The sequence below is a fragment of the Leucopleurus acutus genome, assembly GCF_964270905.1.
Source record: "Leucopleurus acutus genome assembly, chromosome: 15".
Taxonomy (NCBI): domain Eukaryota; kingdom Metazoa; phylum Chordata; class Mammalia; order Artiodactyla; family Delphinidae; genus Leucopleurus; species Leucopleurus acutus.
Window position 1 is genome coordinate 41,264,372 of NC_139157.1, and position 23,889 is coordinate 41,288,260.

Here is a 23,889-nt window from a genome sequence, read left to right on the forward strand (position 1 = left end):
TGCCAAGTATTCTTGTTCAAGTCTCACAACAACCCTGTGAGATGGGTGTTATTTTCACACCTGTACAGATTAGAAATCGGAGCCTCAGAGGCTTATCTAGACCACACAGCTAGTTGTGTGTCAGGGCTGTGAGCCTAACACAGGTCTGTGTGACTCCAGTGCTCATGCTTTTGCACTGCACCATGGTGCGTTATTGTGACTTTGTTAGATGAACGTTTGTTAAATGGAGCCCAGGGTGTCATGGTGAGCTGCAGTTCAATGAAAGACCACAAAAGAAATTGAAATCGAGAAGTTTATTACTTAACAGGTCCTGAGAAGGTACATGACTCAACCGCAGGGGCCACACAGGGAGATCAAGGCAGACTACAGACAGACAGAAGACAGGACCTGGGGCACATGCCGTTATTAGGGTGGCTGAAGTGCTTTGGGGTTCCAAAGCTAAGGCCAAATTGGTCAATTCAAACCAATTGGTAAGCTCCACAGTGGTCTTTTCTAAGGGGTGCACAAGGAGAAGGCCCTGGGAGGTGGGGGAGACATGATCACAGAGGGAGTCATATCAGGAACTGACATTTGCTTGGGACTCTGGGGCTGTTAATCGAGGGCACACTCTTGCATGAGGGTCTAGTGTCCGTTTAAAGCCCCTGCAAGACACTTGGCAAAACAAAATGGCTGCCGAGTCAGTAATACCGTGAAGTAGCTCATCTCAACACTCCACATGCACCCAGGAGCAGCTGCATCCACTTTCCCATAAATAAGCCTTTAACCTTTGTTGATTGTAGACCCTTATCAGTTTAAACTTTTTGTTTTCTTTTGGCCACATCATGTGCATGAGGGATCTTAGTTCCCTGACCAGCGATTGAACCCATGCCCCCTGCAGTGGAAGCTCAGAGTCCTAACCACTGGATTGCCAGGGAATTCCTAGTACAACCTTTTGTCAATTTATATATGAAATATTTTTTTTTAATTTCATATATGTACTTTCATTTTTAACAAACCTCAATACCCACTGTACACCAAGGAAAAGGTTTGTAATTAAGGACAGTGGACTCTTCTAATACTACTTCTTGATAATTAAGGAGGGCTACATCTTGTGAGAGCTAATCTAATTCCACAGTCATTGCTTTACCTTGTAATGAGGTTGACAGAGAGCTTGTTTTAAGAACAGGAAAAGTTGACCCTGGTGTTTTTGAGTCATTCACTTATGTTTGCATTATTGGTGTTTTTTTAAGTTCAGTTATACATACACGCACATATACACGTGTGTGTGTGTGTGTGTATTCTTTTTCAGATTCTTTTCCATTATAGGTTATTACAAAATACTAAATATAGTTCCCTGTGCTATGCAGTAGGTCCTTGTTGTTTATCTATTTTCTATATAGTAGTATGTATCTGTTAATCCCAAATTCCCAGTTTATCCCTCCCCCTTTCCCCTTTGGTAACCATAAGTTCGTTTTCTATATCTGTGAGTCTATTTCTGTTTCATAAATAAGTTCATTTGTGTCATTTTTTTAGATTCCACATAGAAATGGTATCGTGATATTTGTCTTTCTCTGCCTCACTTATTTCACTATTGGTATTATTTTTAATCTGAGATTACTCTGCAAAAATTCTTGTAAGCCTCTTGTCTATCTGGTAAGCATTTGATAATAGCTGTAAGTCTCCATAACCAATCACAAGTAACATGCTGTATGTTGAGAATGGACAAAGAAAGGGTGTTTCCCTGCTGACCCCTCTGCTTTGTGGAGCTCCTGTTCTCCCACAGACCAAGTGAGAATACCAGCATGGTTCAGAGTGTAAAGGTAGCATGAAGCTGAGTCTTTTTCCTACCTCTTTGGATTAAAAATGTATATAAATCAAAAGTTTTAATATTTTGTTCCTGCTCCTCTAATTAATTGCCATATGTACCCCGTTTTGGAGATCACTGACTTAAAGTACAAGCAGATGAGTCTATGTTTAATCTGCCTTATAATTGAATTTAGAATATAAAGGAGACAGTATTCCCATACAAAGGGACCTTGGAGATTGATGTGTTCAGTCTTTTTATTTTAAATATGAGAAAACAGGCCCAAGGAGTGAGGGATTTTGTAAGGTTCTACAGCTCTTTGGTTGAATATGACGTCTGGTAGCTTGGATATTACCAATAGAACTGAGTGTGAAAAAATAAGGCAATGAACAAAAAATTAGATTTCCTTCTGAGGGTTTATTTCTTAATAATACTTTTTTCCTGCCTTGTTATTTTTGAGTAAATTCAGCTACCTACCAGTAAATAATAATGAGCTTGTCTTCAGCTTATATATGGAGGAGAGAATGGAAAATGTGTTTCCTCCACTGTCCCTCACCTCCAGAAAGGTAGGGGAATGAGAACTAGATTCTTCCAGAGTCTAATGATGGAAGACGGGAAAGTAGACTTTAGTGACCTGAGACCCGAATAGTGTCCAGGTCCCTTGTCTGGCATATACAGCATTACTGCCCCAAACCTCCCCCAAATACTGCAGCAGTTCTTCGCTTTCATGCCCACTGGTAGCCTGAGAAACTCTGGAATCATTTATTTAAAAGGACTAAGCAAAAAGGCCTCTCAAGGTAATAGACAAGGTAACAGAAGGCAGTTGGCTGGCCTCAGACCATGAGCAGGTGACATGAATGTATTCCATGGACCGTGGGGACCTATTAGGAAGCAGAGGGAAACTAATAGAGGATATCAGAGTATTTATTTATTTATTTTTATAAATTTGTTTTTTTATTTTTGGCTGCATTGGGTCTTTGTTGCTGCACGCGGGCTTTCTCTAGTTGGGGCGAGCGGGGCTACTCTTCGCTGCGGTGCACAGGCTTCTCATTGTGGTGGCTTCTCTTGTTGCAGAGCACGGGCTCTAGGCGCACGGGCTTCAGTAGTTGTGGCACTTGGGCTCAGTAGTGGTGGCTCGCGGGCTCTAGAGCACAGGCTCAGTAGTTGTGGCGCATGGGCTTAGTTGCTCTGCGGCATGTGGGATCTTCCCGGACCAGGGCTCAAACCTGTGTCCCCTGCATTGGCAGACGGATTCTTAACCACTGCACCATCAGAGAAGCCCAGAGTATTTAGAAGAGAAGAAGAGCAAATTCTTTGGCTTCCTTACTTGTAAGATAAAGGGATTAGGCTATAGGTTGAGTGATGGCTAAGATACTGAGCTTTGTTTCTTTAAAATTGTATTTTTGTATTTTTATAAGATTTTATTCAATGAGTTGAAAGATTTTTATGTAAAAATATCGTTTAAAGACTGTTATTGATAGTCTTGGGTTATACCCTTCAAAATATACTTTAAAAATATACTTTTAAAAGCCATAGTCACAGGTCTCGAATTTCTGTTTATTTTACTATTCCTAATTTGAAAGGTCTTGAAACATATTTGTTGCAGTTCTTTCTTTGGGTATTGCCATATTTTCCTTTGAAAATATAAAAGTTTATCAATAATATCTAAATGATAATACTTCCCATATCAAAATTAATAACAAACATAAATTCAAGACAGCTATCTTGATTTACTCTCCTAATCATTTTTTTTTTTTTTTTTTTGGCCGCGTTGGGTCTTCGTTGCTGCTCGCGGGCTTTCTCTAGTTGTGGCAAGCGGGCTTAGTAGTTGTGACTCTTAGTTGCAGTGCGCATGCTTCTCATTGTGGCGGCTTCTCTTGTTTTGGAGCACAGGCTCTAGGTGCGCGGGCTTCAGCAGTTGTGGCACACCGGCTCAGTAGTTGTAACTCTCAGGCTCTAGAGCACAGGCTCAGTAGCTGTGGCACATGGGCTTAGTTGCTCCATGGCATGTGGGATCTTCCTGGACCAGGGATCGAACCCGTGTCCCCTGGACAGGCAGGCAGATTCTTAACCACTGTGCAACCGGGGAAGTCCCATCTCCTAATCATCTTAAAGTGCTTCAACTTACAATTTTCTAGTTGGTTTTATTATGTCCCATTAGAGAATTTGTCTTATATTCACTCGTTCTACCCACAGATTCAAGGGATTATGTCAACAATTACACCGTTTTTTTTCCTGAAAAATAACAGAGGTATTGGTGGCAACAGTGACTTTATTTTTTAGTTTAGAGGTCCAGATTGGTCTCTTATCCAACCGGAATGCCATCCTATTCTTCAGGAAAATAAGCTGTAGGGTTCTCTGTCTGAAGGTTGTAAATGGACCTCAAAAAGCAACTTTGGATCTTCTTGAATGCCTGAATGAGTTCTTGACTTAGGTCCAGAGCTCCATGCCATGGAGCATGAAAGAAGTGACATTTGCCTTAGTATTGCTCTTGTAAAAGCTCTGTTTTAGAGCAGCATTACATCCTAATGGTGCAGATAACTGAGTTAATTATCCTGTCGGATGGAGTTATTTAATATTTTCTATCCGAATGCTGATCAGTGTCTGCCAAGGGTGATGATTTGGGTTTTGGCTATAAGGATACTGATCTGTTCCCTCTGACCATAATTCGTGATATATAGATTGGACTGCTACTTGAGGGTCCTTCTGGACCTTCGTGGTAAAACCAATCTACTGACAGAGAGAAGATGTTGATTTCGCCTATCTTTGTGGCCCAAAGAATTTGCACTTTGTTCATCTAAAGAGATTTATCATGTTACTTAAATATGAAGTTAAAAGCTGCTCAGACATATGTTATACTAAGCTATAAAGTTTAATGTTGCTATTTAATCTGTTAAAAGGAGTTGTAATCCTCAGAATGTTAATACAACGCATACTTTAAAGTACCATTTATAAATGAATGTGTATGCTAAGCCTAAACATAGGCAAGGCTTATAGGCAATAACCTCTCTTTAAGCAATGGGTTTGTAAAATCTCATGTTTCCACTGGTTCTCAGTGAGGTAAAGCATAGTTACCATATGTTAGTAGCGGAGCAATTGTTATTAAACTGTTATTGCATTGGTTTGTAGTGGGACAGTTGTTATTAATGCTTGCTTGTTCCTCGCTTATAGTTCATTGAGTAGAAAGCTGACAGGATGTTTGGAGGAATAGCTAGCAAAGAAGTATTCTCTGATCTTAGGGCTCAGAGAAATACTCTTTAAAAAAACCAACTCTAATAATTGGGGCCAAACACTGAGAAGAGGATTAAGATATTTCTGAAAATGAAAGTTCTTTTCCAAGAAGTCTTTTTCAATTTAATGCAATCAATCAGACCTGCCCTGCTGTATGGAATCATAAGTTAAGAATTAAGGAGAGGGCTTCCCTGGTGGCGCAGTGGTTGAGAGTCCGCCTGCTGATGCAGGGGACACGGGTTCGTGCCCCGGTCTGGGATGACCCCGCATGCCGCGGAGTGGCTGGGCCTGTAAGCCATGGCCACTGGGCCTGCGCGTCCGGAGCCTGTGCTCCGCAATGGGAGAAGCCACAACAGTGAGAGGCCCGCGTACAGCAAAAAAAAAAAAAAAAAGAATTAAGGAGAATTCCTTAAACTTGATGCAGGTTTGATTCTGAATAATTATCATAAGGCCTGAAGGTGCAAAGAAACAATATATCTATTCTTCAAGGAAAGTCTGCGCCTCTGTGGTTCTGCAGTCAAAAACTGTGGCTGAATCTGTTCTCCAACCTAAATTTGTTATTAAAATGGTCAAGCCCATTATTTCACTTACTAAAATCTACTAAAATCTATCATTTTATAGATAATTTTGGTAAATAAGTTGCTTATAAAAAATACAACCTAATTTCTCTGAGTTATTTAAAATACTATCTTGTAAGAGGTTGATCTTTTAGGCACTCAGGTTGAAACAGGGATTTTGAAGTGTTCACTTTCCCTCTTGTCTGGATATGGTTAGATTCTTCATGCCTGTGAGCTCCTGATCTGTTTATTTGAAGGACACCTTTCCCAGTAGAGAGATGGAGGATAACGTGAAGGGTGGGGGGAGGGAGCCATTCAAAATGGTTTATTGAATTAAACTTTTTTCCATTTTAGCAAGTTTTATCACTTTATCTCATAATTTTACATATACGTATAGTAAGCCAGAGGACAGCAATACTAAAGAAAGGGATAAACTTAAGGTGGAAATTATCAGTCTAAGACACCTAAAGCAATATGAGAGATAAGTAGTGAAGCCTAGTTTTTCCATGATTTCACCTCTTGATTTTAGATGTAAACTTAATTATACCATATATTTTATTAAATTTATGTATGATTCTGGTTAAGTGTGTTCTTTGATTCAAAGGCTGTTGGTAGAGGAAACTCAAAGTGAAAGAGCAGTTTCTCCAGTCCACATGGTTTTGTGGGTAGGCCTTAAGGCAAAAATATTCGCCTTCCACTTGCTCATCAATTGTGAAATTAACTAGCAGGTGCCGTGCAGTTTAAACAAAGACTGGATCTGCTTCTCAAACTGGTGCTCACATACAGCTATGTACTAGAAGCCATGGACTACGTGGGGCATATTCCTGGAATGTGACCTTACTTAAAGATTTAAGGGATTTAATCTCATTTAAAACAAACACAGATTGAAGGAGACTACAAAATCTACATTGTTAAGATAAATCCAAAAGATTTTAGTGTTGCAGGCTGTTTGGGGCTTCCCTCCTTTACATACTGTTCTCTGCCTGCCCTAACCCCTCTCCTGTCATTAGGGTAAGTCACTGGAAAAGTTTTAGAACATCTTAAAAAATGCTGCATGAATATTAATAGGATGCATATCTTCATTTAGATTTAATAAGTTTATTTTAATGGAAATCAGAGTCAGAAGTTTATAAAATTGGCCTCAAACCCTCAGATTGTAGAAGTTCACTTTTGAAAACCCAGATATCGTATAAATTGTATCAAGCCCAAAAGGAAGCTTGGTCAGGATACTGTATTTCAAAAGAGGATTTGAAACATGACTCCCACGAGAGTCAGAGAAGGTATATCAGTTTGCATTCTAGTATTTAGAAGATTATGATTCTGGAGTTTCTGATTTTCCAAGAACCCCTGAGGAAGCTAGGCCTTATTGGTTTACTTAAGCTGAGCTTTTGTGCAGCGGTAATGGCACTTATTTCATTGAGTACGTTACCTGTGGCAGGCATTGTGCATGGTGCTTTACATTCATGGACTTGTAGCGCCTTGTACGGAATGCACTGTCCCTTTTTACAAATGAGAAAACCAAGGCTCAGAGAGAATATGTGACTTGCCTGGGACCTTGCACTCAGTGGGCTCCTGAACCAACCTTCAGTCCCAGGTCTTTCTGACTCTAAGGTAGTGTTTTGATAGTCTGCTGCCCGCAGTCGAGCCAGCCAATTTATGTTTTCATCTTCTTAGTGTTTTTCATCAAAGGATCTGTAAAGAGTGACCTGAAGTGTATAAATTTCAGTCTGCTGACCTAAAACATAATATAACCCAAAATGTTAAGAGCTCTCAAATTAAGGTTTCTAAATAATTTAGATTTAACTTTGGAAAAAAAAAAGTAGAAAATATTATATGCTGGGAATTCAAATGTAATTTTGGTTTTCAAAAGAAGGTAGATATGATGACTGTTGAATACAACTAATGGTGATGTGACTTCCTGAGCGAGATCTTGAAAGACAAGAACACAAGTAACTGGGAACCTGTATGGATTCACTAACAAGCCAGATTTGCTTCTTGGATAGACTCACCAAACCGTTAGATCTGAGAAATTCAAAAGACAGAGCACTGACCTTGAGCGTGGCACTTTGCAAAACTGTCTCTCAGTATCTTACAGACAGCGGAAGATAAATAGAATTTAGGTTCTAGAATACATTGCTGGATCAATAACTGGTTGTACCCAGTAGGTGACTGATGTCTTGCTGAAGATGTATTTATGATGGTGTTTGACATGGCTCAATCTTCTACCATGCAGTAATTTTCATCAGATGTTTATATAAAAGTCCTGATTATCCAAAATTTTCATAGGAGGAAAAGAGAATGAATGTGTATCAAATGAAGCCAAAGCTAGTATAAGAATATAAAATCATCTTAACAGACTTAGTAGGCAGAAACATGGAGGACTATTCTTAGGTTTAAAAACTGAAAAACACAAGTACAAATTGAGAATGATAGGATTTGAGGGTTTTATTTATTAGATTTTATTATTAGACATTGTTACCTTTAGACATAAGAAGTATAGCTGTGTGAGCCAAAACAAATTAACGATTCGCTTTCTCTTTCCTTATCAGTAATTTTGTGGAATATTAAAGCTTTTACCAGTATTTATGTAATACTCATTCAGAGTAATACACGTCACAGATAAATTTTTCCCATGTAAAGTACTTTAATCAAATTGTATTAGGTGCATATTACAAATTATGAAATACAATTGAATGAACTCACCAGAGTCTTATATTATGATGCTTTTGCCTAACTCTGGCCTAGTATGTGTCTCTCCCAAGTAATATTCATGACTTCCTTTTGCAAGAAATTTTTTGAAAAATTTTTTTAACTTAAGCAATTACTTAGCTTTAATTTGTTAGATCCTTATACCTTTTTAGAGAAAGCATGTGGAAATTAAAGAAAATATACCTCTTTTATTTCTTCTGGAATTGTTTTCGCCCACTAAAATGTAGACTCCATGAATTTGAGGACCTTATGAGTCTTCATTGCCATGTCCCTAGAACCTAGGACAGTGCCTGACACATAGTAGTTGCTTAATAAATGTTAGTTAAAGGAAATAATATCTCAGATGATTGTGACTAAGCTGATCTGCTGGATATGTGACTCCATATATTAGTTTGCTGTTAGCCCCTGTGATTTCAGCGAATTGTTTGACACCAGGCAAAAGTGAACAGTTACTGGGTAGGCCTAACAAACATGAAAAGAAGCTAACAAAAGCTTGAAGCTAAAACCATACACAAGCCCCTGTGTCCCTATCCTCTGAAGCAAAAGCCTTTTTCTTTAGTCTTCTAGGCCTCCCCTGAGTCTCAAAAGGCTGGCTGAAGAGTTAATGATCAGGAAATATGAAGATGTAGAAACAAAGAGTAGCTGTTGGGCCAGGAAACTGGTAACAAGTTAGACTATAAATCCACCACATCGCAGAATCACCGAGTTCCCAGTCCCCTGAAAGATATACATAAAGGGCTGGCACACATTCCTATGTTCTTTTTACAGGAAGCAGGTCCACACCAGATGAAAACTGCTGACCACAAGCACATAGACCCTAGACCATTTGAAACCAGAAGGTTGATGACGCTTGAAATTTCACCTTGATGCCAACCAATCTGAGAATGGTGCACGAGCTGATCACACACCCTGCAGCCCCTCCCTCACACTGCCTTTAAAACCCCTCCCCGAAAGCCATCGAGAGTTCCAGTCTTTTGAGCACGTGCTGCTCATTCTTGTTGCTTAGTGCCCTACAGTAAACGTTGTACTCTCCTTTACCACACACAACATGGTGTCAGTAGATTGGCTTTAGTGTGTGTGGGCAAGTGGACCCAAGTTTGGTTCGGTAACAAAGTGTACCTACCATCTATTGTAGGTTAGCTGTGCTAAATTATCTAGTAATAGAATGTAGGACAGATCCATGTAGTAGTCAAATATTGTAAAATGATAAAAGTATTGGCAATAATTACTAATTATATGCCACAATTATATGACCATTAAGAAAGATACTTGACGCATTATCATGTGAGGTGATATAGGAGTCAGGATCACAGCTCTAAACCAGGAATCAGAGTAGTCAAGTTTAAATCCTGATTCAACCACTTCTTTCTTTCTTTATTTATTTTGCGGTATGCGGGCCTCTCACTGTTGTGGCCTCTCCCGTTGCGGAGCATAGGCTCCGGACGCGCAGGCTCAGCGGCCATGGCTCACGGGCCCAGCCACTCCGTGGCACGTGGGATCTTCCCGGACCGGGGCACGAACCCGTGTCCCCTGCATCGGCAGGCGGACTCTCAACCACTGCGCCACCAGGGAAGCCCTCAACCACTTATTAGTTGTCTGACCTTAAGAAAGTCATAGTAACCACTATAAATCTCAGTTTCTCCATTTGTAAAATGGATGTAAGAATAGTAATTATTTCACACGGTTGATATAGGACTAAATGACATAGTCCATGTAGAGATTAGCACAGGATATAGCGCTTTGTAAATAATAATAAAAGCAAGCTATTATTGATGTATATAAGAGCTGTTCTAACAAGGTGCAACATATATTATTATAATCTCCTTTATGCAAAGATAAAATTTCTTCTCAGAGAAATGTGATCATCCCAGACCACAGATAGAACATTTGGGAACCAGCACTAGAACCCAAGTCACTCCAGCTTCAAATCCTATTTACATTCTAGCTGTGCACTTTAAAATGGTGTGGGAAGAATTCTAGAATAATGTTGAACTACCAGCAAAAGTATGAAGAGTCTGAATGGTCTTTCGGGAAGAAAAACAGGCAAATGAATGAAATAAAAGAACACAGAATAGAAAAATAGAATGTCCTGGGCCTGTCGCATCTGCACAAAGAATATTGAGTATTGTATCTAGTGTTGAATAGAGGGAGGAAATAACTTCATTTTATAAATATTTTTATAATTGTTATTTTAAGAGTCAAAATTTTTTGATCTATTTACATGTGTTTTGACACTGTTAGAAGGCAGGGCTTTTCCCTCTTGTGTATAAATTTCTCTGGGCAAGCATATAGGATTGAACAAAATTTAAATATTTCGTGCACTTTATCACGGTGATATTTTTCTCAATTGTGTACTACCATTTATATATGAACCTCCTTTATTTTGTTTCCACAGAATGCTGAAGTTTCTGTTTTTGAAGTAAATATACGCTTTGTCGGTGGACTAATCTCAGCTTACTACCTGTCTGGAGAAGAGGTAAGATGAAAAGTGGCATATAAATGGGAATTATGAAGTGTCTTAAAATGATATTCTCCAAGTAAAGTATGCTTTTTATGGTATCCATTAAATTTTCACGTTTTGATGGGCCTCTAGCATATACTGAATTTCTTATAATAAGTACTAATTAAATGAGCACACTGGGAAAGTCTGACAGAGCATGTTGTCAGGAAATGTTAGGCAGTGCCTTTAAAAAAGCCTGGCTCTATTATGTTATGTATGGTGTGATTAAAACTACAAATTATATATGCCTATGGACAAAGTAAAGAGTTTAGTATAGTGGCAGGTTTGTGGATTTCTTTCTTTAAAAAATATTTTAATGTTAGTATAATATTAACTTAATAAAAACTTTTTTGAAATAAAGCTTGGCAAGTGAGATATAAAAATTAGAGTATTTAAGAAATTGAGGGGGTGAGTGAGATACTCAGCTTCCCAGTTAGAAGTCCTGTAGGCCAGTAACCCCACGTAAAGTGCTTTGCAGCTCCTCCTAGGTTGGAGCTTAATTATCGCTGCTCAGAACAAAGAAGGAATTTTTAATTTAGCTGCCTTTTATCAATAGATTAAGAAAGGATTTTTGTTTCATGCTCATGAAGAGCACAGGTGCTATTATCCTGAAAGGTTTTGGACAGCTTTATGAATAACAACCTAAGAGTCATTAGAATGGACCTCACCTTTAATTTCAACAGTGTTAAAAGCTGACATCAGGAAAAACAGTCACATATTTCAATTGCATATCAATCAGATTTGTGTTAGCCTGAGCAATCTGGCTGGGAGGAAGAGGGGATCTTACCTAGTGTACTAGTTCATGTATTTCTATGCTCCTTCAAACAAATTGAAGCACAGCAGTATATGCTTAATGAGAAAGACTACTTTACTTTGTTTCTCGTCTCTCAGATGCTTTCCTAGTCATAACAAAACAGCCTGTACAATCTTAACATTCTCCTTCTTTTTAGATTTTATTCTATCCATAGAGATTTTCAAAGTGTATAGATGGCTTCTATATTCCCCTGTATCTGTCCTGTTTGTGATAAACCCTGTTCTTCATTATCCCTCTTCTTCCCTTTTTCCAGTTGCACATAACTTCATTTGTTCATTTTGGTGTAGGATGTTCTAAACGCTAAGCCTGGGAATCCATATTTTTAAAAACTCATAATTAAAATTAATTACTGTTTTTTTACTAAAGAAGTTTCTGCTTTTAGAATATATGTCTTTGAGTATCCAGTGCCTGTGTATTCTCATTGTTTTTGGCGTGACATACTTAGGATGACCTTGGTTTTAACTTCCTTCATCATTTCTGTGGGGTGAGACAGTTTGGAGGAAAAAAGGACTTCATTGTATCTGGGCTCAGATAGGGTAATGGAGCATGCAAAGAGAAACAATTATGTATTTCTTCTAAATATGCATCATGTAGATTAGGATACTTTTTTACTCATAACAGTATCTTAAGTTTATATACCTGTGTTTGTTTCTATATGTGTGTATGCTTACTGGAGACATATATGTTTATATACTGATATAAATATTATACAGATACAGCTTGCCTACAGATGAAATCATCTGCCTAAGACATTGTAAGGATTTTTTTTTTTTTTTTTTTTTTTGCGGTACGCGGGTCTCTCACTGTTGTGGTCTCTCCCATTGCGGAGCACAGGCTCCAGACGCACAGGCCCAGCGGCCATGGCTCACGGGCCCAGCCGCTCGGCGGCATGTGGGATCCTCCTGGACCGGGACACAAACCCACGTCCCCTGCATCAGCAGGCGGACTCTCAACCACTGCGCCACCAGGGAAGCCCTGTAAGGATATTTTTAAATTCTCTACTTAGCTAACTTTAGTAAGAAAAGGACTACAAAAAACACCTCCATTGAAAATAATTATTCTTTTAGTATATATGCTTTGTCCTTATCCCTGTGCAAAACATTCATTGTGTTAATTATATCTATATTTTCTGTATTTTAATTTTATGATAAAAGTTACCTTAGGTATTTCCTTTCTTATATATCAATACTTTTCTTTGTTTCTATAGAATACATTTTTAATTTTAGTTCTTAAAGATTCAGCATAGTTTTTGCTAACTATTCCCTAAACGTTAGACAGTTGGGTTGCTTCCAGTATTCCTATATTTTGAATAATGTAGCTATAATCAGCCAATAAATATATTTATCCTCTGAAGTGGGATTGCCAAGTGAGAAGCGATTAGTATAAGACTGTTTTACCATCATCTCCTGTTTCTTCCCCCCAATTATTACCTCATCACTGATGGTTGCCTTTCATTTGACCAATGCACTCAGGAGAATTAGCTGTCAGGAATGTGAGCAAGGAAAATTATTTTACCCTAAGTCTGAGCTTGATCTATTTGTCTCCATATCAAAATGAAAAATTGGGCATTCGTTTAATAGAAAGAACATCAACGTGGCCACATTATGGATTCGTTGGTTTTAGATTGTTGATAAAGTTCTATGCTACACACTCTTTTATAGATCAAGGTATTACTAAGATAGTCTAGGAAAATTCATCTTCTTAAATTATCTCATAGAGGGACTACTAAATCACCATAATTTAACATTCTCATTTCATCACTGAGGCTCAGGAGTATTCTGAGAACATCTTATAAATCACCATCAGAAGTATATAGGCCCACACTGATGTAAGTTCAAGATTCTTACGTTTATGTTACAAAAACAGAAGAGGAAATACCACTGACTTGCATTACCTGCTTCAGGAAAATTACAATTAGAAACACTGAACAATAATCAAGAATGTCAGTGGACCTCTAAACCTACGAAAAGAACAATAGGAACATGAAATACCTGTTGACATATACTTTGATTACAGGGACATATTCAAAAACTTGAAATGCCCTAGCTCAGTTAAAATATTTTGTAGTATTATTTTTTTAAAAAAAGCCGAGCCACAAATTTCCAGAGTCTATATAAGAAATGCAGATAACCACAAGAATTACAAACGGATGGGATAAAAATAAGATGAATACCAAATACTAAATGATCAGTAATAAAAATAAATAAAAGAGATAGCATCGCTCTATTATAAGCTCAACGGAAACTAAAGTCCTCATTGGAGATAGTAAATAGCATCTAGAATATCATTACCCAAATTATGTTCTACAGACCACTAGTTTCTTTAGATATGGCAGGATAAATCTGTATCTGTATATATACTAAAAATAAATTTGGAAAAAGTTACATCCTATATTCTTTCTTAGAAATTCACAATTTACAGAAAAAGAAACTAATTTTTTTTTATCTCTGTATTTCCATACTTACTTAACTATAACCTCCCTCTTTTTTTTTTTTTAATGTAACATCTGCTAACACTGAGTTACAAACATTGTTTCCCAGAACAAATTTTGGGAAATATTACTGTAGAATAAGAGTAACCAAAGCAAAAGTGATATTGAAAATTGGCAAATGCAAAACAAGACATTTCAAGAGAAGATGATACATGTAGAAAATAGCATGTATGACTATACCACATATTATTATTTGCTTTACAACAGAAATCAGTGGCTGTATTGAGCCGAAAGTAAACTTAATGGGATATAGTAATGCCACAGACTCATAGAGAAGGCTGAAGAAGAAATTGGAACTAGCACTCTCAAGTTGCCACATAGAGGATCTCTATGGCTCAGCAATCTCTCTGGGTCACCCTAGAATTAATAAACATGCACTAATTTTTTCCTACCCTTGTCAAGACACAAAGTTCCAGAAGAAAGAGGTAAATTGGCAGTTTTATTTAATGTGGTCCCTTAAGGATCTTAGGAAATGAAAGAGAGGATATGATAAAAAGTGTTCCACAGGGTTTGAATTCAGTATCTCATGAGGACCAAGTATAGATAATTCCTGAATAGGAAATTGAAGGCCCTATTGGAAGGGTAGGAATAAAAGATGTTTGGGAGTCAAAAAAAAGACATAATTCCACTATGATGAATAAGGATGTCAGAGGAAATAGACAAGCTGTATGGAAACTGATAATTTAATAAAATACTGCTTAGGAAAGCTTTTCCTGATTTGAAAAACTACTTTATTCTGTAAATTGAGAGAGAACATTTAGAACTGACAAGGTATTTAATCCTCAAAGGAAACATTCAAGTAATATGTTTTAAGTATGTGAACTAGAAAAAGTCAACTCATCAAAGCTAAAAAGATTGAAGAATGAGCTTTCATTGAATAAAGGCAACAAGGGCATCTGACCCAAGACCCAAGGGCATCTGACCCAAGGGAAACACATATAATAGATTTTTACATTAGATCAGTTTACTCTGCCAAGGTAGCCTTCATTCCGAAGGCAGCAAAAGAACGTTTTCCCAAATTAACCAAAGAAATCCACTGCTCCAGACACACCACTACAAAAGATTGCTGAAGGACTTACTGAAAAAGAGAAGTAGCTAATACCTCTAATTTTTAAAATATCAAGGAGGAAAACATGAAGTGGGTAGGATTGTGGAGTAGGGAGGAGAGAAATAAGATTGAGAATGTGAGTGTAGTGGTAGAAAGATCTATTTTTTTCTCATAATAGGATTCAGACGTTTGGGGTGCAGGACATCAATTTTGTAGAGTTTGTTTAGTGATGATCCTTATATATACTTTAGATATTAATTTACTGTTTAGCATTCATTATTGAAACTTTATAAAATAAAGGAATATGATAAACTGAATAGGTAATATTTTCATTTTAAAAGGTTTAACTTAGCAAAATGATATTAGATTACAGTAATTTTGCTTAAATTTGTAATTGTTTCCGTGGATAATGAGCTAAATTGTCTCATGTTGAATATTTTATTAAGATTGGAAGTTTATTTTGTACTTTAAAAGGGATCTAGGAGTACATGGAATCGATTCTAAAATAATGTACACTTTCGTCAAATGAAAATGCTACCTTTTTTTGGCCTACATTGAATTACAGAAATCATACCTACTCCGTAACTCAGGTTTTCTATGTGTCTTACTCTGTACAAAGCTCTATCCTGTATTTATAATTGTTTTTGGAAGCACAGAAGTTTTATTAGCCATAAGAACTTTATCTCAGTAATACATGAAAGCAGTTCTGCAGTTTGCCAAGAATTTCAGCTCCAAAACCTATTCATGGCTAAGGTATAAGTGGCAGAAGCTGGTATAGATTTGCATCTGATAAATGTGGTAGACCAAATGAGAGGGCTTGGCACCTAAAGGAGAGGGCAACTCAGAAAATTAACTTGTTTATTAATGAAATATGTGTATCCCTTTTAGTTTAGCACAGTACTTTGCACATAGTAAGTGGACTACAAATTCGTATCAGTGAGAATAGACCTATTATGATGCAGTAACAACCTCAAAATCTCAATGGTTTAAGACAATACGCTCTACACACTCTTTATGCTTTGCCCATGCTGCATGCTCTGCCCACAACTCTGCTTCTCATCATCCTCCCTCCAGAGCCCAGACTGGTGCAGCAGCTGCCATCTGAGTCATTTCCATTTGCCAAGGCAGGAGGCAGGGCGTTGAGGTGGCAAAAGAAAACCTGGAAAATCACACACTGGCTTTTAACAGGTCTATCGAAAAGACACTTGTTGCTTCAGCTCTCATCTTATTGGTGAAAGCAAGTCACATGGCCACTGTAATTTAAAGGGTTGGGGGACAGGATGCAGTGTTACCACCACACGCCTGGGAGTAAATAGTGCTAATGACTGCCACAGTAGCCACTGACTTGGGTTAAACTGTATAGCCTTCCCAGCTGCTAGGAGAAGCAGAAGATAGAGGGGAATTTTTTCAAGGGTCCCCAAACTGGAATTAGTCTGCACCACAAGGAAAAGACTTCCATACTATGGCCCTAGGGTAGTAATTAGAGAGTCATGCCTTGGGATAGGAAAACATATTCACTGACTTGTCAAGTAAAAGGCTACTCTTCTAGCACTTGTCTACAAAATTCTGTTTCTGTGAGAAACATCTCCTATTCTAGACTTCTCCTGTAACCCTCCAAATTTCAAACAGTAAAGTTGAGAAACCCAGGTAAACTATGCTATAGAAAAGGAATGCCTGTCATCAGTACTGCAGTTGTCTAGTAGGGGAGCTAATCACTGCTCTTCAGCAGCACCCTGCTGTGTTGAGCAGACGTTGTGGACCTGGTGCCTTTCCTCCAACCACTTCCTCTTTAACTGTTTGCTCAGACCAGGAACTTGTTGTTTTGCAAAACCTAATGTAAAAGATGAGGTAATATGTTTATATTTAGATTTCTAGTGAATCATTTCATAATTTACAATGTCTGTTAAAACCAACACTTAAATCATTTTTATTGTCTGAATCATATTGACATAGATTTCTAATACTAAATTTGTGTGTGTATGTATGTGTGTGACTTAAACAAAAGCTGTACTTTTCTAGTAATATTTCTGTATATTTTTTTTCTTTGAAATTATTGCAGTGTCCTTTAGGACGGTATCATGAGGTACCTATAGCAAGGAACTTAAAATTTAATGGGACTAGTAGAAAATTCCTGAGAATTGTGATAATTTACCATCTGGTAAGTTCATTTATTTAGTGCATCAGCATATGCTTATTGAATACCTGCACTGAAGCACTGACTGCACTTGGTGCTGCAGAAACAGTGAACAAGAGAAACAGTCTCCACTGACAAATATTGATTCATTTAGATGTTATAACAACCCTGTAAAGTAGGAGTAGATATTGTTTTTATCCTCATTTTACATAGGGAAAGACAGAGCACTGAGTGTTAAGTAACTTACCCAAGGGCATACAAAGCAGCAGAGCTGGCCTTCAAAGTTGGACAGTCTAGCTACAAGACAGCAAGTAGCAACCAGACATTAGGGATCTCAAACATAGAAGACAGAAGTAGGCTATAGGCTTGAACTTATGAGTCATCAACAGCTAAATGTGAATAGAAGGGATAGAAGGGAATGGGGCTGCTGAGAATGCATATAGATTGAAAAAAGGGAGCCTTAACATTTCGTCATTGGTGAGAGGAAGGAGCTAGAAAAGGAGACTAAGAAGTGGTAATCCCAGAAGTAGGAGGAAAACTAATAAATGTGATTATCACAGAAGCAAAGGGAAAATAGTATTTTGAAAAATGATGAAGTATTCAGTTGTGTCAGAGGTTGCTGCTAGGGCAAGATGTTTAAGGACTGAAAATATCTTTGGACGTAGCAATATGGAGGTCACGGATGACTTTACTGAAAGTACTTTTAGTAGAATAATAGCATCTAATCCAAATTGATTTTGATTGAAGAGGAGAAGGTCTTTTAGAAGGTAAGGGAGGGTAGGATTCAGAGGACAGATAGCCTTAGGGAGTGGTCCCTCCTCCACTGCAGTATGAGAGGGTAGAGGAGAAAATGGGCACACATGTCAGTGACTTGGTAGATTTGGTGGCAAAGATATGAGATGTTTACTATGCGATGGCCCCTGTTAACTGTATGAAGAAGCATCAGACAAGGACATCTGAGGTTCACGGGGAGAGAATAGACATTTCAGATGAGTGTGTATAATTTGAAATTGTCATTCTAGAGAGGGTTGTGACTAGAGATACATGGTAGAATTTCTGGACAGTATCTACGTGGGTGACCATGAATTCATGGTGGCTTCAATCCTCAGGTGTATGATATTTCTTTCTCCAGTAGTGCTCAGCAGTTCAGATACAAGCATAGAGAAGGTAGTTGGTGTGTTTTCATTGAGTTTTGCTAGACAGATGAGACAGAGACACCAAAAAAGGTATGGATTTTATGGTATTGGCAAAAAGTTTCATTAAAATTATAGACCATAAAGTCCAAGAATGAGTATAAGACAGTATGAAAAAAAACCGGTGAGTGATGGTTAGAGAGAAAATGGACTGGTTAAATTGCCTGATGTTTAGTTGAAGTAGGATAGTAGAAGTAGCAGTAATTTAGCAGATGACTAGAAGCTCTGGAAGTTAAGGCTATATAGTGGAATATATGAATAAGATATTTAAAAAATAGGGAAGTCTTGAGTGATGTCATAATCCAGGATAACATCACAAAACTGAGTGATTAAGGAGGGATTTTGCCAGAAGCTATCTGCATAGCTTACTGTGCAATATATTTTAATTGAAAAAAAAATAGGTCTTAAAAAAATAACAACTTTCAAGCATCAGTGAATTATTTTTAAATTTGCTAAGATATAAACACTACATAATATTCATAAGTCCATATGAAAATATGTACTGAACAAAGGTTACTGTTTAAACAAAAAAGAGAAAAATATTCATGCAGTATGAAATTTAAATATATGATTGTTGGACAAACATTCATGACTCTAGAGCCTTAAGAAGTCAGTACAGATTAGAGTTGGCAGTAGAAATGTAAACAAAATGCATGTTAACTAATTAGATTAAATGCAACTATGTACCTATGCAGAGCTGTTTCTTTTAAGCTATAACTAGATGAAATTGTATCTACAATAAATTTAGTAAATTTGATTGTAGTGATGTGAATTTGTTTTGAATTTCCTTTAGTCCGTTCAAGCTGCTGTATGCTATAGTAGAATACCATAGACTGGGTGGTTTATAAACAATGAACATTGATTTCTCATAGCTGTGGAGGCTGGGAAATCCAAGATTAAGGTGCCAGAAGATTTGGTGTCTCGTGAGGACCAGCTTCTTGTGTCATAGATGTCCATCTTCTCTAAATGTCCTCACATGGCAGAAGGGGTGAAAGAGCTCTCTAGGATATCTTTTATAAAGGCACTAATTTCATTCATGGGGGCTCCACCCTCATGACCTAAACACCTCGGAAAGCCTCCACCTCCAAATTATCATCACATTGGGGATTAGCATTTCACATATAAATTTTGGGAGGACAGAAACATTCAGTCTATAATAGGTGCCTTCTAAAGTATGTCTTGTAAAGATTTCATTTACAAAGCTTTCTTGTGTTACCATTTTATGATGTAGATTTATAGTTTATGTATTTAATGTTTTTTTCTTTAAAATGTTTTAGAAGATAGTTCATTGACAAATCTTAGGGTTAACTATTCTAGTAACTTAAGCCATTTCTGATACATTATGAAGTGTTTCTCCAAGAGAGATCTGTTGATATATCTGGATATACAACCATTAATTTTGCATTTGGAAGTTCATCTTATAATTTAGCTGGAAATTCTTTTACATTGATAATAAAGTAGACCTAAGCCTTGAGGGTAATGTTTGTTTTTAACTTAATAATTGATCTTTATTTTAATCTGAGGTATCCCATTCCTCTGAAGCAGTACAAATAGTGACTAATTCCAGGGTCCTGCAAAATGAGGAAATCCAAGAGGTTTAATGATATGGGCATAGAACACAAGAATTTTTTCACAGCTCTTTATTATAAACACTTTTGTTTTTCATTTGTGCCATTAGATAGAAGGTTAGGGTTAGACCAGATAAGCAAAAGAGATTGTCACGTTTGTCTTATAAGTCCCATTTGGTTGATGCATTTATTTGTTTAATCTTATTTTAACAGATATTTTTAAGTTCTTCATATAATAATCGTGATAGTTGCTCTAATTTATAAATTGCTGCTAACTTCTGTGTTTCAATTCTTATAGCTAACTTGGTATTAAAATTATTAAATAGTGGCTTCTTACTTTAGTCTTGTGTCATGCACTTCCTCTAGTCAGGTAGAAAGTAGACTTATTATTCAATTTAGATTTAACTGTTAATTCAAATAACAACTGTAGCATGTGTGTTGAGTGTTTTTTTTTAATATCTTTATTGGAGTATAACTGCTTCACAATGTTGTGTTAGTTTCTGCTGTACAACAAAGTAAATCAGCTATATGTATACATATATCCCCATATCCCCTCCTTCTTAAGCCTCCCTCCCACCCTCCCTATCCCACCCCTCTAGGTCATCACAAAGCATCGAGCTGATCTCCCTGTGCTATGCAACAGCTTCCCACTAGCCATCCATTTTACATTTTGTACTGCATATATGTCAATGCTACTCTTTCATTCGTCCCAGCTTCCCCTTCCCCCACTGTGTCCTCAAGTCCGTTCTCTACGTCTGCATCTTTATTCCTCCCCTGCCACTAGGTTCATCAGTACCATTCTTTTAGATTCCATATATGTGCGTTAGCATACGGTATTTGTTTTCCTCTTTCTGACTTCACTCTGTATGACAGTGTGTTGAGTTTCTGCTATCTAATCTTTATGACTGTATAATGCATTATGACTAGACTTAGAATAATATTAACCCAGAGTTTAACTCTGAAGAATTAGGTATAGTGGACCTTAAAGCTCTATCATCTTGTCAGGCTTGCAGTTATTAACCTGTTTAGTTGCTTATGATTCACATCTTTATTCAGCAAATATTATGTGCCACCTATGGTAATTTTGAGCATCTGGTATGTGCCAGGCTGTGTTCTTGTCTCTAGAGGATTCAGTGATGAACAAACTAGACAAAGTCTCTGTTCTCATGAAATGTACATGCTAGTGAGATAAAATATTAAAGAAGTCCACAGTGTAATTTCAGATAGCAGTAAGTGCTGTAAAGAAAATACAATACAATCATGTGATAAAGAGTGACAGAGAGAGGGGTAGGAAGAGGAGGACTACTTTAGGGTGAATTTAGGGCGCTCAAATTGGACTAACACCATTGAAGATTTGGAGAAAATAACATTCTAAGCAGAGGAACCCAAGAGTTCTGAGTTTATGGTAGATTTCTTTCTTTTCTTTGGGACAAAGAAGAGGAGGAGGAATGTGATGGTGATGATATTGGTGATAATAAGACCATTTTTTGAGGGTTTATTGTGTGCCAGGTGTACAGTATTAATACTGGAGAGATTTCATAATCTCCATGTTGTAGTTACACTGAAGCTCGGACCGGCTGATTCCTGAGTCATGTAGGAATTGGTAGAACTGGAATTAGACCCTGCTCTGTCTGTGCCATAACCCTGTCCACGTATTATTCCCAAAGCCAACAGGGTTAGTACCACAGTCTTTCTTTCTTATGTACTTGCTCGTCAGTTCAACATCTAACCCTTATGTAATGAACTAGCTGCAATCTTCTATAACCCATGAAATCTTCCACTTCCTAAGCAACAAAGAATAACTGATATTTGAAAACTAAACTATGATATGTTAACACTTATGAGTTTATAACAGATTTTTGAAATTATTTGAAATTATTTATTCATCACATTCATGTGTTTTTCCAAAACAAAATTTTCCTTGAATTTTTCCAAATTCTTTGAGTTGCAAGCATTCTCATTTTCCTTCTCTGTGTTTTTATTCTTCATTCCCTCACCCTCTTCATCAGAATAAAATGCATATTGAGGACAGTAGTAATTGATAGCACTGAATGATGTAGATATATGCAATTTAGAAAAAAGAATAGTATTTTCAAGTTTTGAATCATATTTTCTGATACAGAAATATGAAGGAAAAAGGTAGTACATTGTCATTTCAAATTAAATTAAAATAGTTTGGTTTTATTAATAGACATAAATTATGAAGGTTTACCAATACAATTGGAATGCTTTTATGTAATTAGAAAATTCCAAAAAGAACTTGAAAAAGCTCATAAATCTACCATATGACAAAAGCACTTTAATAAATTTCTCCTGACTGTGAATAAAAATTTGGAATCCAGTTGCCTACTTGCTTTTTATATTTTACTCACTTAGACAAAGAGAAGGAAAGCTCATATTTATTGTCATATATCATAATAGTAACTGGAAAAAAATGATTAATATATCTACTTCTCATAGTCATTAAGGATTTGCAGTCAACCATTTTCTAGTATGTTTTCCTTCCATTATGTTAACTGTTGTCAAAAGACAAGACTCAAAACCAGGGCCTTGGGTTAAACTAAGATTAGATCCAGTGACCTGGCATTCCTCCAGAAGTTTTTCCATTGTGGAATTTCAAGATGCTACCTAAATAATGGGGTTTAATTAGTACTCAGATAAATGGGTAGTTGCCACACTTTCAAGGATTACCAGTCTCATGTCACCACTGCCTGGCGTGCACTTCCCACTAGTTTTACTTATCCATTCAATGTATTCCCCCCCATCCCCGTGTCCAGACAGATGCAGAATAATCACTGACTCTCCTTATAAATACTCAAAGTAAAATACCAACACTTTGACTTCTTTCTCTCCCTCTTCCCTATCAAATTAACAAAGACTAAAAACCACGTTAATACCCAGTTTGGTGAGAGTAGGGCAAAAATTTGCGCAGACATTGCTGAAGGGAATGTAATTCAATACAGTTGCTTTGAAAAGCTATTAAGTACTATATATATAAGAAGATCCTTAATAAAGGTACTCATTTAGTTCTAGTTATTCAGCATTGGGGAATCTAGCCAAAGGAAATAATCCAAAATGTAATCAAATTATGCCTAAAGCAATTAATGAATATATTTTATATACTCAGTAAATAGGAAGAAACATCTCAAATATCCAATAGTAAAAGAATAGTGGAGCAGATTATGGAATGCCCACATAATGGCATGTTGTACAACCATTAAATTTGTTTGTTTGTTTGTTTTGCCGTACATGGGCCTCTCACTGTTGTGGCCTCTCCCGTTGCGGGCACAGGCTCCGGACGCGCAGGCTCAGCAGCCATGGCTCACGGGCCCAGCCGCTCCGCGGCATGTGGGATCTTCCCGGACCGGGGAACGAACCTGTGTGCCCTGCATCGGCAGGCGGACTCTCAACCACTGCGCCACCAGGGAAGCCCCAACCATTAAAATTTATGCTTGTTTATTACTGACATGGGCAAATATTGATAAGTAAAGCAAGATATAAAATTTAATATGTATATGATTATTTGTGACCTCCTTCACCCATTTCTCCCACCCTTCACCCCTCCCATTTCTGACAACTACCATTCTGTTCTCTGTATCTATGAACTTAGTATTTTTGTTTGTTTCTTTGTTTTCAGCTACAGAAAACAGAATAATGACATAGGAAATTATTCTTAAATGTAAACAACATTTGCTTATAATTGGTATATGATCTTTCCCCTGTCTTTTTGTTTCTCTATACTTAGGTTTTTCACAGTGAACTAGTGCTAATCTTATGATCAGAAAAAATTAAAGGAAAAATTGTAATAAACTTGAAAAAAATCCTAGCCCCTAGGCTTCCTCAGGATTTAGTTGTTCTAGC

At 37.2% G+C, this 23,889-nt stretch overlaps 1 protein-coding gene across 2 annotated transcripts in view; it reads left to right on the forward strand.

The window, feature by feature from the left end:
• Positions 1–23,889, forward strand: part of MAN1A1 (mannosidase alpha class 1A member 1) — a 200,181-nt gene that overhangs the window by 50,420 nt on the left and 125,872 nt on the right. For both annotated transcript variants that reach the window (XM_082856061.1, XM_082856062.1), the window contains one exon: positions 10,676–10,756. In XM_082856061.1, coding sequence (XP_082712187.1) covers positions 10,676–10,756 — 81 coding nt within the window. The remainder of the gene's footprint in view (positions 1–10,675; positions 10,757–23,889) is intronic.